The sequence below is a fragment of the Dasypus novemcinctus genome, chromosome 8 (genome assembly GCF_030445035.2).
Source record: "Dasypus novemcinctus isolate mDasNov1 chromosome 8, mDasNov1.1.hap2, whole genome shotgun sequence".
Lineage (NCBI taxonomy): Eukaryota > Metazoa > Chordata > Mammalia > Cingulata > Dasypodidae > Dasypus > Dasypus novemcinctus.
Window position 1 is genome coordinate 2,172,845 of NC_080680.1, and position 17,443 is coordinate 2,190,287.

Consider the following 17,443-nt stretch of genomic DNA (forward strand, 5'->3'; position numbering starts at 1 on the left):
ATAGCAGAGGCAGTTGTAAGTTAGGGGCCAGCTGGGATGTAGTCCAGATGCTCCAAGGGGACCTGAGGGTGGCCACGGAAGTGTTGAGTGCGTGGAACTGGGCAAACATCTTTGCAGAGCCCACTAGATAGGTGTCACTTCCGTTTTCCCTCCTGCCCTGATTCCTTGTCCACTCAGGAGCAGCGCCCCTTCCTCATTTTAAAAGGGATGGCCTGAACGCTTCCGTTTCTAATCACCTTCATCCCAGTGGGCTGCCCTGGGGCCTCAGCAGCCTCTTTAGCATGAATGCCCAGCCTCCGGCTCTCCCACTTTGTGTGAGTTGCACCAATGGAAGACCCTGCTAAAGGACCCAGCTATAGTTGACTCAGAGATTTCCTCGGGCACGAAGAAAGCTCCTTGATCCCTTTCTTTAGTTTCCAAGTAAAGAGCCAAGGTATTGAATATAAGAAAAACAAACACACACACCTCCAAGCAACTTTTAAGACATGGTAGGAAGTACCTGTGTTTTTAGCTAATAAATGAAGTGAATGAAATCCGTATCTTTGCATAATAACATTAAATTCTTTCATTGGGGCATTTTATCATCTCAAACAGATTTTAGACTCAGTGTATGAATTAGTTTGGTTTTTATTTGATGAAAATTCTTTTTGGAATATTATTTCAAAATAAAGTTTATCATTGGATTGCACAAAAGAAATTTTAAAATAGTATGCTTGAATGAGTTAGTGTCTACTTGTTCATTTTCTGATACAAGCAAACAAGATGATAATACCTTGTCTTGATATTAAAGTATTTTTAAACAGTTGACAGTCCTCTTAAAATTATCCTATTGAAGAATTTAAAATATGATCACTTCTACAATAAACTCTCTAGTTTATAAGTAGAGAGAAGGACAGGAACTATATTGGGGAGGCAGATAGTGGGGGGAAAAGTAGGTGTCACCTTTCTCATACTTGTCTTTCAGATGGAACCCCACTGAGCTGGTGGGTTGGAAGAAGCAATGAAACACTCACTTATTGGGGAGGTTCTCTGCCTGATGCTCACAAGTGTACTTGTGGATTAGAGGGGAACTGCCTTGATTCTCAATATCACTGCAACTGTGATGCTGCCCGGAACGAATGGTGATTTCCACATGATTCTCCTGTGCAAGCTGTAATTTTTTTATTGCTTAAACTGTACCTTAGGCAGATATTGGACAAGATAGCATAATGAATAGATTAAGAGTATGCCCTAGCAAGTTAGAAATATAAGCTATGATGACTACAATGGAATTAATCTGAAATCCAGCGTGTTAAGCTAGCTATTTCTGTTTCCTTGTGAAAAACTGATCCTGTACATTTTGTTTTTGTAGTAAGATAGAATGGGAAAACCTGATTAATGCTCCCCATTCATTGGAAATAAAATAGAAGACTTCCAAAGGTTTGAGCGTAACCTGGTTAATAAGAATCTGTGGCTGACCTGGAGGAGTTTGCTGAACTCTCTCGCCTGTAGACATGGTTTAGGTGTCCACATAGGGGAAACCAGACAAGGTCTTGAGTCCATGGAAGGAGATAAATGGAACATAACCTCTCCATCCAGTTGGAGATCCTAAAAGTCTGCAATCCCAAAGAAATGGTATATGAGGACAAATAGTCCAGCTGGAGCTCTAAGTAGAAAAATAATAACTCCCCAAGAATTCATGTCTATGTATCTACCCTCACAGAGATTTAGAGTTCAAATTTATATTATCTGGGTGGTCTTTGAAATTAAACTGAAGTGGCCACAGATTGGCAGCACGAGTAGCTCGCTGTAATTTATATGAAATGATTATTGGAACCCCTCCTTCCCAACACATCCAGGCCTCACAGGATTTTCACAGATAAAATGTAACCAAACACAAGTTCACAGTCTACTGTAACAAAACATCAGAGGAAAGAACCTACTTTGAGTGGAATCAGAAAAAAAATCACAGAGAAGCCTGAATGACTAAAAATCACAATAATTAGAAACAACATAAATTGCTAGCTACTTTAAAAAAATAGAATTGAAACATTAGAAAAAATCAGATACTACTAACAAAGATGACTGTGATATATAAAAGAGCCAAAAGAGTGATTAAAAATGAAAACATCATTATTGAATGCAAGCCTTGTTGACTCAGCTTTAAACAACAAGTGATCAGGAAATTGCTGAGCAGAAAACTAAATGACATGGAATGCAGCAGAGAGAAAATAAAATGGAAAATATGAAATAGGGGCTAATAGCTGAGAAATTTCCATATTTGAGGAAATAGTGGATATCCAAGAAGGATAAATAAAAGTAAATCCATAGCTAGATACATCATGGTGACCCTGAAGAAGACTAAAGAGAAAATTAAAAACAGAGGTGGAAAAACAGTGTCTAAATGGGAAGAGAATTAGACTTCAGCAGACTTCTCCAAGACAGAGGTCACTATCTTCACAGTACTGACATCAAATAGTTGATAGGGTTTTATACCCAACTGCTGTTCTCAAAAGTAACGCTGAAATAAAGGTCCAGACAAACAGAGGCTGTGGACATTTACTACTAGCAGATCTCACAAGACAAACTCCCAAAGAATGGTGTTCAGACTGGAGGACAGTCAGTCCAGGAAGACTGTCTGAGGTGCAAGGAGAAGCTCAGGGTGAATATTTATTGGCATTAAATTGCTTTAAGTATATGCATTGAATATTAAGAGTAACCTCTAAACGACTAGAAATAGAGTGTGGAACATTCAAATCAATGGAGGGAAGAAAGAGAAAATGGGTTTTTAAAACTCCTATAATCCAAAAGAAGGTATAAAATGAGATTTTTTTTTTTAAAGAAGCATCCACAAGTTTGAAATATGGTCGAAATATGTGAGTATTCAGGCATAATAATATGAAGGGTCCACTTAAGTTCAGATATATATCATATTGAATTAAAAACATGTATATCTTGTTTGTACACCCAGAAATACTGAACATAAAATGGCAAAATAATTTTTTAACCTGGCAAATATTCAAAAAATATATTTGTAGAAAAGTAAGCAAATTTTAAAAGTCTTGTGATAGACAAAGATGGTCACGAAGTAGTGGCACTTTTTATTTTCACCAAAAAGAACTAGCAATTCTACATTTGTATGTTTCTAATAAAAATAAACATGCTGCTAGAAGAATATGTAATAAAAAAAGTTGCAAAAACAATAAAGAGTAAAGCACCTTAGAATATATATAATAAAAATATATAAGTCTTTTGTGGAAAAGAAATCATAGAAGTTTTATTGAGAGAATTTAAGAAGGCCCAAGTGAATGGAGAGAATCACAACTGCCCTGGATAAGAAAACTGCCGTTCTCCTAAATGAATTTATAGATTCCATTTAATTCTAAACAAATGCCAAATATTTGTTTAATTTTTTTGGACAGTAACAAGCATAGTCTAAAATTTATGTGGAAAAGCAATGTATACAAATAGCTAAGACAATTCTAAAGATGAGAAACAAAGTGGGGAGCAAGTCCTACCAGGCAGAAAGATGTATTATAAAGCCCTAGTAATTAATTCAGTGTGGGTTTGCCAAAGAATTGAGCAAATGGATGAGTTGGAGCCCAATAGAGAACCTGGAATCTTTCAATATATTTGCATTCTGGATGATAGTTATATTGTTAACAGCTCCGCTTTTGCCCAGACAACTATAGAACTTGAAAGTTGACCCAGTTTTTATCCTCTCTAGCTTTTCCAACAATACAGCATAATCAAAGCTCTCTTTTGCCTCAACAAGGTCCACTGAGAAACAATAAAGGGTACAAGGAGTGGGATCTGGAAGTTTGTTTACTGAATGTTTTAAAACTGTTGTGAATAATTATCCTGTTAGCTATGCAGTGTTTACAGAAGTGGGGGAAAAAGAAATGCTAAAAATTAGCCAGTTTTTAGCAAGTCTGCTGACAACTGCAAATTATCAATATCCTGCATAAAGTGTCAACAGTTGGGGATGACCTATACTTATATGGAAGTTTTAGATATGACGGCTAAAAATTCTCTGAAATTGAGCAAGAACATACTTTGCAAACAGTGGAGTGAAGAAGGCACTATTAGAATATCTGCTTAAATATATGCAAGATGCATTATGGTTTTCCTTATGTATCTACAGGACTCTGCACACATTATTTGTGTTAAAAAAACAGAATTGCATAGCTTTCCTATTAAATATTTCTTCAAAAGTCAGCAATCCTTAATGAATAAGGTAATTACTACATTTCCATTTTTCCTTTAAGATGCCCTGCCAAAATAGCAGTCACAGTGATTACACATTTATGTGTGATGTTTACCAGAGAGATGGATATTCACTATCAGGAATTAATTTGGAGGGTTATTCCCATGCTTATAATAAAATAAATTCCCAGACTGTCCCATCATGACCAGTGGCACCTTCTAGCGTGTTGCCCATCGTTTCTGTCACAAAGCAGAAGTGCATATGTGTGGAATGCTCCATCTGTGCTCCTCCATTACCAGGGCCCATTAGGGTAGGTAAAGCCATGATTTTTTTCTTTTTTCTTTTTTTTTTTTGTAGCCTGATGTTGGGAAATAATGTGACTCAATGAAATTGTTTCTTAACCTTCAGGATATTTATTTCATATTTTTTCACATTACTTAATGCACTGTCACCTTACTAAAAAATTTTAACAGGATAAAATCTTAAATAATTTTATTTTAACTTTTCTACCTTCAAATAAGATTTTGATGACTAAATAGAATTGGAATGACTGCATGTTCAGTTATTCAGATTTTTTTTGCTGAATTTGCTGTGTTTTTGACTCTCAAAAGCTGCAGTTTCAAATGCTTCAACCTCTAAATACAGGTATGAGTGGTGAATGGATCACTGTTAGGAATTTAAACTTAAAAAGCTCTGTACATGTACAGGGAATCAGAGAGACAGACCAGACAAACCATTATTTGTCCATAAGTGAGAAGTACACATGTAATTGAAGAATACTCTAAAAAATTTGAGCAGGTTGTAAGGTGTAGACAAAGCTCTTTACTTTGTCCAGAGAGGAATTTGATGGCAAAGCCACCATACCCCCCCCCCCCCAGGTCCTCTGGCTCCTACTGCAGTCCTTTTATATTGGAATAATTGATATTAATGTGTGCTCGTAATTTATATTATATGACAATATTATTATTATGTATAAAATCTGCTGGGTTTCCTTGGGGCATTAATGGCATTTTAATGCCCATATCCCCAGCTCATGGAATGTAGTAAATAAAAAATGTGCAGTTAGTGTTGGTATAGTCAATAGATCATGACATTGTTGAAAAAAACACTTTCCCATGCATTAGTCCATTAATGTTAAGAGTGACTTGAATCATCCCTTCATCTTGACTTTAAACCAGCATTTTCTTTTGTTTTTGCTTTTAAGTTTATGGAGTCAACAAGTATGTGAATGCCGATAACCAAAATACGAATTTCTAAAAATTAAATGCTGAAATTCTGACAATTGAAAACCTAAATCTTGTTGGTGAGGTATATTTCCATGAGGGCAGATTGCTCCTGTCTGTGTAAGTCCTGCCTGTAAATTCTTTCTCGTGGCTCAATCTCAACGCGCTCTTAGCTGCTTCGCTGCATTGAGAATGTGATCTGACGGCTGCACCCGTGGTCGTTTTTCTAGACCTGCCCACTTTATTCTCCAGGATCGTAAAGATGAGTAATGGTTTCTGATTCTCAGATACTCAGCATTGTATATTTATGAATTTAGCTTTATACCTCTTGATCTGTGATTTTTTTAAGCTATTATTTCTTCTGAACGTGTTCTTCAGAATAATGGTAAGGGTTTCCATCGTATTTGTTTCCTAGGACCAGTGACACCATCACCCTTTCCCAGAAGGAGCACCTGCCGGTCACGCGGATTGTCATGACAGAGCCCGACCGACCCCATTCTGAAGCAGCGTACACCCTGGGACCCCTACTCTGTTGGGGGGACAGTAAGTGGTGGCTAGAGGAGCCAACTTGACTGCTGATGATATGTGCTGTTGTTTTATGAGAAATTTAGCCGCATGGTTTCATCAGAGAACTGCCTATCCTGGTAATCTGTATTTCATTAGGAATGTATTAACGTATAAAATAAGAACTGAGTATTGTAAATGTAACTAAGAAAAATGAGAAAATTATATTATCTCTGTGTCATCTCTTATGGAGTATTTAAATAAGATTATTGTTGTGAAGATAAATGGAATCATCTAAAATTGCATTCCACTTGGTTAGCAACCATTTAATATATGCCTTCTAAGGGCAAGTGGTGTTATTACTACTTTGCTGAGTGCAGTGATGACTAATATTGGCAAGATAATGAGAAAACAAGAGAACAGAGTCTGTAAAGCATATCTATTCTTTAATGCCTTCTGGCAGTTCTGAATTCTGGCAATGACGAAACCTCAGTGCTTCTAACTCAGCTTACCCTTACCCTCCAACTACCAGTTGATTTCTTTCCTATAACTTCACTCCTCCAAAATAACTGAAATAAAATGCATGCACTCTATTTCCAGTCTCTAGGATATACTCCAGGAAGGTATCTCTTCCTTCACTCCCCAGAAACCACTCTTTTCCCGGTTACCTGTGACTTCTGTTTTGCTAAATCTGATGGTTATTTCTCAGTCTTCATTTTAATTGCCCTGTCAATAACTTTGGACTTCTCTGATGATTCTGACTTCTCCAATACATGTTATGGGTTGAATTCTGTTCCCCTAAAATCATGTTCAAATCCTAATGCCCAGTCTCGTGAATGTGAACTTACTTAGAAGTAGGGTCTTGAAGATATGATTAGTTAAGAGGAGACCTTAATCCAATGACTGATGTCCTCATGGGAGAGGGAAACATAGACACAAACAGTCTTGAGAGGGAAGAACCCCATGTGGCAACAGAAGCAGAGACTGAAAGGCTGTTGTTGCAAGCCAAGGACTGCCAAGCACTGCTGGAAAAGACTAGAAACCAGAAGAGACAAAGGATTCACTCCTCCGGGTTTCAGAGGCAGCGCAACCCTGCTGGCACCCTGAGCTCAGACACGCTGCCTCCAGAACTGTGAGACAGCACGTGCCTGTTGTTTGAGCTCACCAGGTGGGGAGGACTCGGCGGCCACAGCCCTCAGAAGCTGAGACAGCACACTTCTGCCCGCCGTGGCCGGCGCACCCCCGGGTCCTGGTGTGCCCCTTCATTTCCTTCCTGCAGTCTTCTTTCACCTCCCGAGTGGGATGATGTTGGGGTGCCTCAAGGCCCTGTGCCCTCCCTTTTCTCTCTGTGACTCCCCCATTTATAGCTCACGCTCACCCCTCTTGCCTGACCCCAGACGCCTGCATCCACCTGGCCCTTCTGCACTTCCACTTGTATTTCCACAGCTTGGCAAAAAGATGTACCCGGTCTATTGTCTCTCTCAAAGAAAACCCCACAAAGCCCGTTCTCCAGCAACCCCCAATTCAACGTAGGGCAACACCATTCTTTCTTTTGCTCCTTAGACTGCGACTTTACCCCCATCTATAACTTCTCTTTTCATCTCCCAGCACACATCCGTTCATCAGCAGTCTGTTGCCTCTAACTTCAAAGCTACATCCAGAATCGCAGAGTATCTTGCCACTTCCATTGCCACGTTTGTCTGGATTTTTGCAGTGACCCATAACTTGCTAATGCCTTTACCATTTAGACCTTCCTCCACACAGCAGCCAGAGAGGATTGAGTTGTGCCAGTCCTCTGCCCAAAACTCTCCAGTGATGCCCATCTCAGAGGAGAGGCTAAAGTCCTTACAATGCCCTCCCAGTGTCCGGCAGCCGTGGTGACCGATGAGTCACACAGGGCTCTGGTGGGCCCGTGGACCCTCCCTTGGGCTGGGCAGGAGTTGCTGCATGAGGGACTGCAGTGAAGAAATCCTAGTGCTTCTCAACTTTCCTATTGGAAACAACCAGATGGTTCATATATTAGATAATAAAATATTAAAACTTGGGTAACCAAAACATAGCAGAACGTATTAGTAACTGATTTTGACGGATGCTAGTATGAGAAATTTCTTCCTCACTCATAAAAATGCAGACCATGGTTCTGTTTCTAGATCAGATGAGGTAAGCACTCCCCACCCCATCTCTCCCACTGAATGCACCTGTTAAAATCTGGGCAGACGCGTGATGGAGCTGTTTTAGGACTCTGAAAAGTAAACCGCAGCAGGCGGATCAGGGAAGAGAGCCAGAATTCCCCCTTGCTATTTTCCCCCAGCATTCACCAGCCTGCCCAGATAGGGCCATCAAGTTACAGAAGGAGAGAGCTCCAGGAGAAGCCCTCTAGCTTTGGCTAGAGAAGTGAGAAACTGAACTCCTAACTTCCCGAGTTAGTGCTGGAATCCCTTCACCCCTCTTTCTGTTTCCTGAATTTTCGGTCACCAGGCACTCTGTGTCGGTGTCAGGAGCCCAGGAGAGCCGCCGCTCTGAGGGAAGGGAACCTCCGGCTCTGAGGAGAGCAGCAGTGTCTCGCAGGGAGGGGAAGGCTCGCAGTGCTTGTTTTCCTTCTCTCCCTCTTCACCACCCGGCACTGGGCATGGGTCCAGTTGCAGCAGTGCCCGTCAGAGTACAGCAGAGTCGGGCAAATAGTATCCTGGTTTTCTGGTTGTCAGATTGTAAAGGAAACACTAGAGAACCAGAAAATACCTGGAAGATCCCAAAGAGGGAGCAGTGCAGGAAATCGAGGCTGTTAGGTTGTTTATGGTGTCCTGGGCTCACTCCAGAGCTGCACGTGTGTAAATCTGATCCTAATTAGCAAACTAAAGACTTTGAGAAGTGAGCCAGTATCCAGGACCCAGATCTGAATAGCTCTGCAAATGCTTTGAAAGCTGAGCTGGTGTTAGCGCTATGGCCCACACAAGGCAGGTTGGGACATGTGGCCAGTCCCAAACCAAGTCTGTAAAGAATAAATAAATCCCCATCCTCCATAGAATTTAAACAAAACCCAGAGTTTGGCAACATAGTATTACATTGTATAGAGATATTATGTAAGTATCCAAAATTACTTAGCACACCAAGAACCGGAAAGTTTCAGCTTGCATAGGAAAAGATGAACCACAGATACCAATGCCAACATGTCACAGAAGCTGGAGTTATCTGATAAAGGCTTTAAAGCAGGTACAAAGACTTCAACAAGTAATCATGAGCACTCTTTAAACAAATGGAAAAAGAGAAGATCTTAGCAAAGAAATTGTATGCATATAGAAGAACCAAATAGAAATTTTCAAATTGAAGAGTACGATAACTGAAACAAGAAGTCCAGATGGTTGGCCAAGTAGCAGATTTGAGTTAATGCAGGCAATAAACTTGAAGTAGATCGATAAAAATTATCCAAACTGAACAAGAGATAAAAGATTGAAATAAATGAAGAGAGCATCCAAGAATATGTTGATCAATAATAAAAGATCTAGCATTTATGTAGTTAAAGTTTCAGAAGAAGACAAGAAAGAGTGTGATGTTGAAAAACTTTTTGAAAAAAAGGGCAGAAAATTTTCCAAATTTTGCAAAAGATGTAAACTAAAGATTAAAGAAATTGAATGAGCCCAAAATGGGAGAAACTCAAATTTCTCTGCAGATAAATTATAACTGAACTGCTGAAAACTAAAGTCAGTGAAAAAAATCTAGAAAGTAACAAGTGAAAGACAATGATATACTACCTAGAGTGGAACACAAATTCAGGTGATAGTGAATTTCTCATCAGAAACATGGAGGCCACAGGGAATTGGCACATTTTTCAAGTGATGAAAGGAAAGAATTGTCAGTCAGAAATCTATAGTCAGCAGAAACAGCCTTCAGAAATGAAGGCTAAATGAAGAAATTATCAGATGCAAAAAAAAAGCCAAGAACTCACTGCTATCAGGCCTGCTTTAAAATAATTTCGAAAAGATTCTTTGCAGAGAGAAGGTAAATAATATCTGAAGGAACCTTGGAACATAAAGAATAAAAAAAACAGCAACAGAAATGGTAAATGTCTGAGGAAATACAATAGACTATTCTCCTATTGAGTTTTTTAAAAAATACCTGAGGGTTGACAGCAAAATTATAATATCTCTTAGAGTTTTAACTCATGTATTTATAATACAATATATTGAGGATCTGTAAGCTGAAAACTACCAAATGCTGAAGAAAGCAATTAAGGAGATCCATATAGTTGGAGAAACATACAGTGTTCACAAATTGGAAGGTTCAACATAGGAAAAGATGTCAATTCTTCCCAAATCGAGTCGACACTTCAAAGAGGATATAAGAATGACAAACACATGAAAAGCTGTTCAGCACCATTAGCTATTAGGAAAATGCAAATTAAAAGCACAATGAGATAACAGAACACACCTATGTGAGTTGCTGAAATTTAAAAAATGCTAACAATACCCAGTGCTGGCAAGGATGTGAAAAACTGGATCACTTGTGCATTGCTGAAGAATGAAAAATCGTGTAGCCATTCTGGAGAACTGTTTGGCAATTTCTTAATTTAAACTTAGGCCTACAATATGACCCAGAACTTCCACTCCTGGGGATTTACCCCAGGGAAATGAAAGCTAATGTTCACACAAAAACCAATACCCAAATGTTTACCACAGCTCAATTCCTAATTGCCAAATCTGGAAAATTGTGATCAGGTGGTAAATTGTATGGACATCCATGCAATGGAATACTTCCCTGCAATAAAAAAGAATGTACGTTGATACATGCAGCAACAAGAATGAGTCTCAAAAGCATTATGCTGAGTGAAAGAAGCCAATCTCAGACTCCACTGGTATGACATTCTCAATGTAGGTCGTGGTTGCTAGGGGTTAGGAGAGGGGGATGGCAAAACTATGAAGGGATAGGCCAGCAAGAGGAAGTATTTTTGAGTGATGGAACTGTTCTGTATTCAGATTTTGGTAATGGTTAGACAAATCTATGAATGTATTAAAGTTCACATCACTGTACACACCCCCAAAAGCATTTTACTCCATGAAAATTTAAAAATTAAAATGATTTGAACAAAGTTTTTTAAAAAAATCATAAGCCATTTCCTTAGCAGTCATCTCTAGTTAGTTGCAGTCCTAAATAATCTTAATCATCTAGAAACTTAAAATCATCAGAATAATCATTATTTAGACATTCATGTCAGGTTGGTTACATGTTCAGAACAAGCTCAAAATGAAGGTTTATATAGATGATTAATGCATTTAAGAGTAAAAATGCTAGAATTATAAGATAGAATGGTATTTGTCTCATTTTGTTGTGGTTTTCACCGTATTTCTTTTTTTTTCTTTTGGTAAACAGACTCATTTTGGAATTCCGCTTCCTTCAATACTGAGACATCATACCTTCACTTCCCTGCGTTCCGGGGCGAGCTGAGTGCCGATGTGGCTTTCTTTTTTAAGACCACAGCTTCCTCTGGGGTGTTTGTGGAGAATCTGGGGATCACAGACTTTATCAGGCTCGAGCTGCGTGGTGAGTCATCCTCTGTGTAAAAGCCACCTGGCACTCAGGACAGTAACTGGCAATACACCCTTAAGCTGATGGAATTCCTGATACATTGGCTGCTACCTTTATCAGTTGCATTACTTTATTAAACATTAAATTCTATGACTTTAAATAACGATTTTAATACAGAGAAAAATTATGATTCATCACATACATGATAATCTGTTATAATTATTGTGCCAATTTAATTCTAACTGCATGCACTCAAGGTCATACAGCTAATGGGTCACCATATTATGAAATTATTTGACTGAATTGAGTACTCAGATTGTTTATTCATTCACCCAAACCTTAATTTCTTACTTTCAGAATTTCATGTAGTTCTTTTTAAATTACATGATGCTTTAAACCACCTTTTAAATAAAAATGATTATACATATAAGGCCAGGTAGGATGTTATTTTTCTGTCTGTAAGTAAATATCTCTACTACTTAGGGCTTAGAAAGATGAATAATAAATTCTGAGGATGAATATGTTAAAATTACTTTTTTTCCCCTCCAGGATATAAATTTATTTCCCCCTTTAACCCCACCTCAGATGAACGTTTTTCTGCACCAGTTTCAATTTCCTTTCCTAAGGTGCATCCATGGTGCTTTTCTCATGACTACTCAAAAATGCTGTTCTTAAGTCTACTCGAACTTCTCTCCCCCATGAACTAACTGAGCACCAGTCACCTCTACTATTTCCAGCTCCTGCGGAAGTGACCTTCTCCTTCGACGTGGGGAACGGGCCCTGTGAGGTCACCGTGCAGTCACCCACTCCATTTAACGACAATCGCTGGCACCACGTGAGGGCAGAGAGGAACGTGAAAGAAGCCTCGCTGCAGGTGGATCAGCTCCCCCAGAGGACACAGCCTGCCCCCTCTGACGGGCACGTCCGCTTGCAGCTCAACAGCCAGCTCTTCGTTGGTGAGTGCTGTGAGGGCAGAGACGGGCCGGAGAAGCCACAGCTGTGGAAGTAGCAATGACAATGGCTACTACTACTATTAGCTGTATTCTCTAAAAGCTTCATATTGAGTATTCAAGAGCTCCTTCCATAGGTGTTATTGTCCCAGTTGACAGATGAGATGATGGCGGCTCAGACAAATCTAGGGACTTGATCTTGAAACCCAACTAGAGGAGAAACCAAACCCGTGTTTGGTTGATTCCCAAGCTTGTGCTCAGATGTTACAGACAATTATGTGTGTTTCAGCTACTTCTTTTTCTTTAATTTATTTCTCTCCTTTCCTTGCCCCCCCATTGTCTGCTCTCTGTGTCCATTCATTGTGTGTTCTTCTGTGTCAATTTGTATTCTTGTTGCGGCATCAGGAATCTGTGTCTCTTTTTGTTCCTTCGTCTTGCTGCATCACCTCTCAGTGTGTGTGGCACCACTCCTGGGCAGGCTGCATTTTTTGCGCTGGGCGGCTTTCCTTGGGGGGCGTTCTCCCTACACATAGGGCTCCCCTACACAGGGGGCACCCCTGCGTGGCACATCACTCCTTGCGCATGGGCCAAGTCACCACACGGGCCAGGAGGCCCTGGGCATTGAACCCTGGACCTCCTGTATGGTGGGCGTGCTCTCTATCAGTTGAGCCACATCCACTTCCCTGTTCCAGCTACTTCTTAGCAACACCATTTATAAAATAATTACTCATTTTATCCAATTTTGCTGGTCGGTGCATAGAGGACCCACCTTTTCATTGGCGCATACACCCATTAGTCTTTCCACAAACATAGTCCATGTGAGAGGACAGCCAAAGAATCAGCGCAGTGTATGTATCCACGGAGTGTCTCTGACCGCCCTGCCCCTACTTCCCCTCTCCCTGCCTTCCCTTCTGGTGTGCTCAGCCACACTCTGTGTTTTAACTGGATCTTGCTCCTTTATTCTCATACTCCATCCATTTAAAGCTTACAGCTCTGGGGGATGGAGACCTTCCCTTTACTTTACTTGTTTATTGTTTGCTTTTCCCAAAGGGGAAAAATATATTTTGCTACAAATTGCTTTTCAAACAACTCTATTCTAATTTGAAAACTAAGCAGATTAAGAAAGTAGTTCTCACTTGTCATTTCTCAGGCATTTTAAAGTAAGGAAGAACACAGTCCAGTTAGAAACATATAAATCACAAATTATCATACAGCCTGCCTTGCTGGAGAACATCTATAGTGCTATCCAGTGAATTCAAGTGTGTGTGTGTGTGTACACACAACTCATAGCACCATGAATTCAAGTGTGTGTGTGTGTGTGTGTGTACACACAACTCATAGCACTGTGAAACTCCACTTCAAACACAGGATGTTCTCAGTGAGATGAGGATTCATTTCAAATCACCAACCCGCGTGACACTAAGAATGCACTAATGGGTCAAATTAAGCAGTTTTATTTTCTGATTTATAATCATGAGCTTTAATTAATGGAAATCTAGGAACAAAGATAGCATGAATATCCATCTAGAATAGCATTCACACTAGGATAACATTTCTGAAACTATGAAACTAGTTGAATTGAAAGATTCGAGGAATTTTCCCCAGGAGCATTCAATCAGAATTCCTAGGAAAGGGTCCAGGAATCTGTGAGTTTTAACAAGCTCTTTAGGTGATTCCTGTGCTCCCATATTGCCTGAGGCTCACATTAGGCGTGATGCAAATGAGAAGGAGGGAGGTATTATTTAGTGGAGGTTATAACCCTGCATCCTCAGAGAGGCAGACCTTGGATAAGATCGTACATTTTGGTTTCACCCCTTTGGCCTTCTTTTTCTTTGCTTCCTCCTCAGTTCCTTTTCACAACTTTTTTATTGAGGACTCTTCAAAGTGAGAAATGTATCCTTTTATGTGTTTTTATATTGGAAAAACTTTGAATTATTTTATGTAACCTTTTTAATGCACTCCATTGTCGGTAAATGTAAACTTTAGAAAAAGATCAGCGATGTTGATTTTGTTCTTTATCAAAGAGCAAGCACAAACATTTTCTAAAAACTTGAAGTAGTTTTAGAATAAACACTGACCGAGTCCAACCTAAAACATTTATTGCCACCAGTGTTTTATATCTGATCACAATTTATGTTCCCAAATTATATTTGGTCATGCGAGTTTGACTTTTTTGACATTATCTAGAAGGCCTCAGGTTTTTTTTGTTTTTTTGGTTTTTTTAATTTTTTATTGACTTTGTAATAATATTACATTAAAAAAATATATATATATGAGGTCCCATTCAAGCCCACCACCCCCACCCCACCTCTCCCCCCCCAGCAACACTCATTCCCATCATCATGACACATCCATTGCATTTGGTAAGTACATCTTTGGGCACCTCTACACCTCATGGTCAGTGGTCCACATCATGGGCCATACTCTCCCCCATTCCATCCAGTGGGCCCTGTGAGGATTTACAATGTCCGGTGATTGCCCCTGAAGCACCATCCAGGGCAGCTCCATGTCCCAAAGACGCCTCCACCTCTCATCTCTTCCTGTCTTTCCCCATACCCATCAGCCACCATGTCCACTCTTCCCAATCCAATGCCACCTTTTCTATGTGGACATTGGATTGGTTGTGTCCATTGCACCTCTATGTCAAGAGGAGGCTCAGATTCCACATGGATGCTGGATGCAATCCTCCCACTTTCAGTTGTAATCACTCTAGGCTCCATGGTGTGGTGGTTGTCCTTCTTCAACTCCATCTTAGCTGAGTATGGTGAGTCCAATGAATCAGATTGTAGGTGCTGGAGTCTGTTGAGGCTCAGGACCTGGCTATCACATTGTCAGTCCAGAGATTCAAATCCCCTAAATATATCTTAAACCCCAACACTAACTGCACCTCCAGCACCTTAGCATGAAAGTCTTATCAAGAGAGATCCCATCTGAGTCCAGATTCATCACACATAAACACCATTTCCAAGGAGGGGCCATCTGACCTGGTAGTTAACCCCATCGGCCATGACCATAACTCCCATGGGTCTCTTTAGCCCTCAAAGGAACCAATACCTGGAGGTTGTATCTGCTTTATCTGTCTCTCAGACTCTGCTCAGTTGTGCATAAGGGCAATCCTTCTGACAGCCTCCAGACTCTTTTTTAGAGACTCGTAGCCATATAAACTCATTTCTCCATTCCATTTCCCCCTTACATTAGGTCAAACAGCATTTTAAAGTCATGTTATTTTATGTAGACAGGGATATTCTGCTGATCTGCATTGAACCTTCCGTATAAGGTCATTTTCCAGTTGCATCATCAGTTGGTAGTTGATAGTGGTCCCTCGGTGCCAGGGAGGCTCATCCCCGTGTGTCATGTCCCACGCTGGGGGGAAGGCATTGCATTTACATGCTGAGTTTGGCTTCGAGACTGAGAAGGCCTCAGTTTTGAGCGGACGTGAAATCCAGCAGGAGATGCCAAGGACGGCATCTCCACGGCCCGTTTCCCTTGCAGGGGGCACGGCCACCCGCCAGAGAGGCTTCCTGGGATGCCTTCGCTCCCTGCAGCTGAACGGGGTGATGCTGGACCTGGAAGAAAGAGCCACGAAGACGCCGGGTGTGGAGCCGGGGTGCCCGGGGCACTGCAGCAGCTATGGACAGTTGTGTCACAACGGGGGGAGATGTCGGGAGAGGCCCCAGGGGGTCGCATGTGACTGCAGCTCCTCTGCCTTCGGTGGGCCGTTCTGCTCGAAAGGTCAGTCAGAGCAAGGGACAGGGGACAGGTGGACACCTAAGGGGAACAACGTTTCTGACGTTATAAGGAAAGGATACGACGGTTCTGTGTGGTTATTTGAAACAGAGTTGTTGCAAATAGCTCCTCTATTTAATTTAGGAGGACATATGATTCCATCTGGAAAAGCCCATGGGCACTTCTGTTAATCTGGTACCAGTCCTCTGGATTTCTCAAAAGATCATCAGTGCAGTGCAATAACCTTTAACTTATACATTTACACTGGAGATTTAATTTTATGTAAAGTAGGCAATACCGAAATCTCTGAGTGTTATTCCGTCTTGGCCTATAGGCAATGGGGGTTAGTTATCATTTTAATCATTCTTTTTTTTCAATCTTAAAATTAAAAGAAAAAACAGTAAAGCATGTCATTATTATTTTCTCCCTGGGAGTATTTAAGGGAGAGAGACAGTCATTAGATACACATAAAGCAAGGCCCTTGCACTTTCCCATTGCTAACAGAACAAAAATGTGCCTCATTCCAGAGATTTCTGCATATTTTACAAGTGGTTCCTCTGTGATCTACAATTTCCAAGAACATTCCAATTATACCTCAAGTAAGAACTCCAGCTCCTTGGTGCCTTTATTTCACGAAGATGTGACACTGGACAGAGAAGTGATTACGCTGAGCTTCCGAACAACAGGCGCTCCCAGCTTACTGCTCTTCGTGAACTCCTTCTCTGAGGAGTACCTATCAGTTATCCTTGCTCAGAATGGTAAGTGTCTCTAATGTGAGAACGGCCAATTGAATTGGAACCAGGGACCCTAAAGGTGTGCGCCCTTTCCGTGTTCATGTTACAGGTAAGGAAACACAACTGCATGCCATCCAACTCAATTTTATTGGCTTTAGTTTATTTTTCATTATAACCAAACCGTTTATTGCAAATGAACAATTCAAGGGTTAACTTGAGATCCCTTTTACCCAAGTACAATCATTTTACATATTGGATGTGAAATGCTTCTTGTTATTGCTCTGAGGCCTTTACTTCATGATTAATGTAAATCAGTTTGCAGCTCATTTTGAAATAAGATATCTTGTTTTATAGGTGGAAAATATTTCCTCCTTCTAAGCAAAGTAAAGAAGTACAAAGATGATATTAGTGCAGTTAAACTACAGAGAAGACAATTTCCATATGCATCCAATAAATAGGATTGTTCTTTACCCATCAGGAGTTAAAAAGTCATATCATATCTCCATGAAGAAAAAAATTTGAAGTGTGAATCCCCAACCAATGGCCACTTTAGCTTTCCAAGGTGCTTACAATTGGTGAATAAAACTAAATTTTAACCTT

General features: G+C 40.3%; 1 protein-coding gene across 2 annotated transcripts in view; it reads left to right on the forward strand.

Annotated features, from left to right (window-relative positions):
- LOC101418024 (contactin-associated protein-like 3) overlaps window positions 1-17,443 on the forward strand; it is a 216,109-nt gene that overhangs the window by 154,469 nt on the left and 44,197 nt on the right. For both annotated transcript variants that reach the window (XM_058301400.2, XM_071216563.1), the window contains exons 14-19: window positions 965-1,121; window positions 5,825-5,952; window positions 11,278-11,448; window positions 12,171-12,389; window positions 15,876-16,115; window positions 16,637-16,867. In XM_058301400.2, the coding sequence (XP_058157383.1) occupies window positions 965-1,121; window positions 5,825-5,952; window positions 11,278-11,448; window positions 12,171-12,389; window positions 15,876-16,115; window positions 16,637-16,867 (1,146 nt within the window). The remainder of the gene's footprint in view (window positions 1-964; window positions 1,122-5,824; window positions 5,953-11,277; window positions 11,449-12,170; window positions 12,390-15,875; window positions 16,116-16,636; window positions 16,868-17,443) is intronic.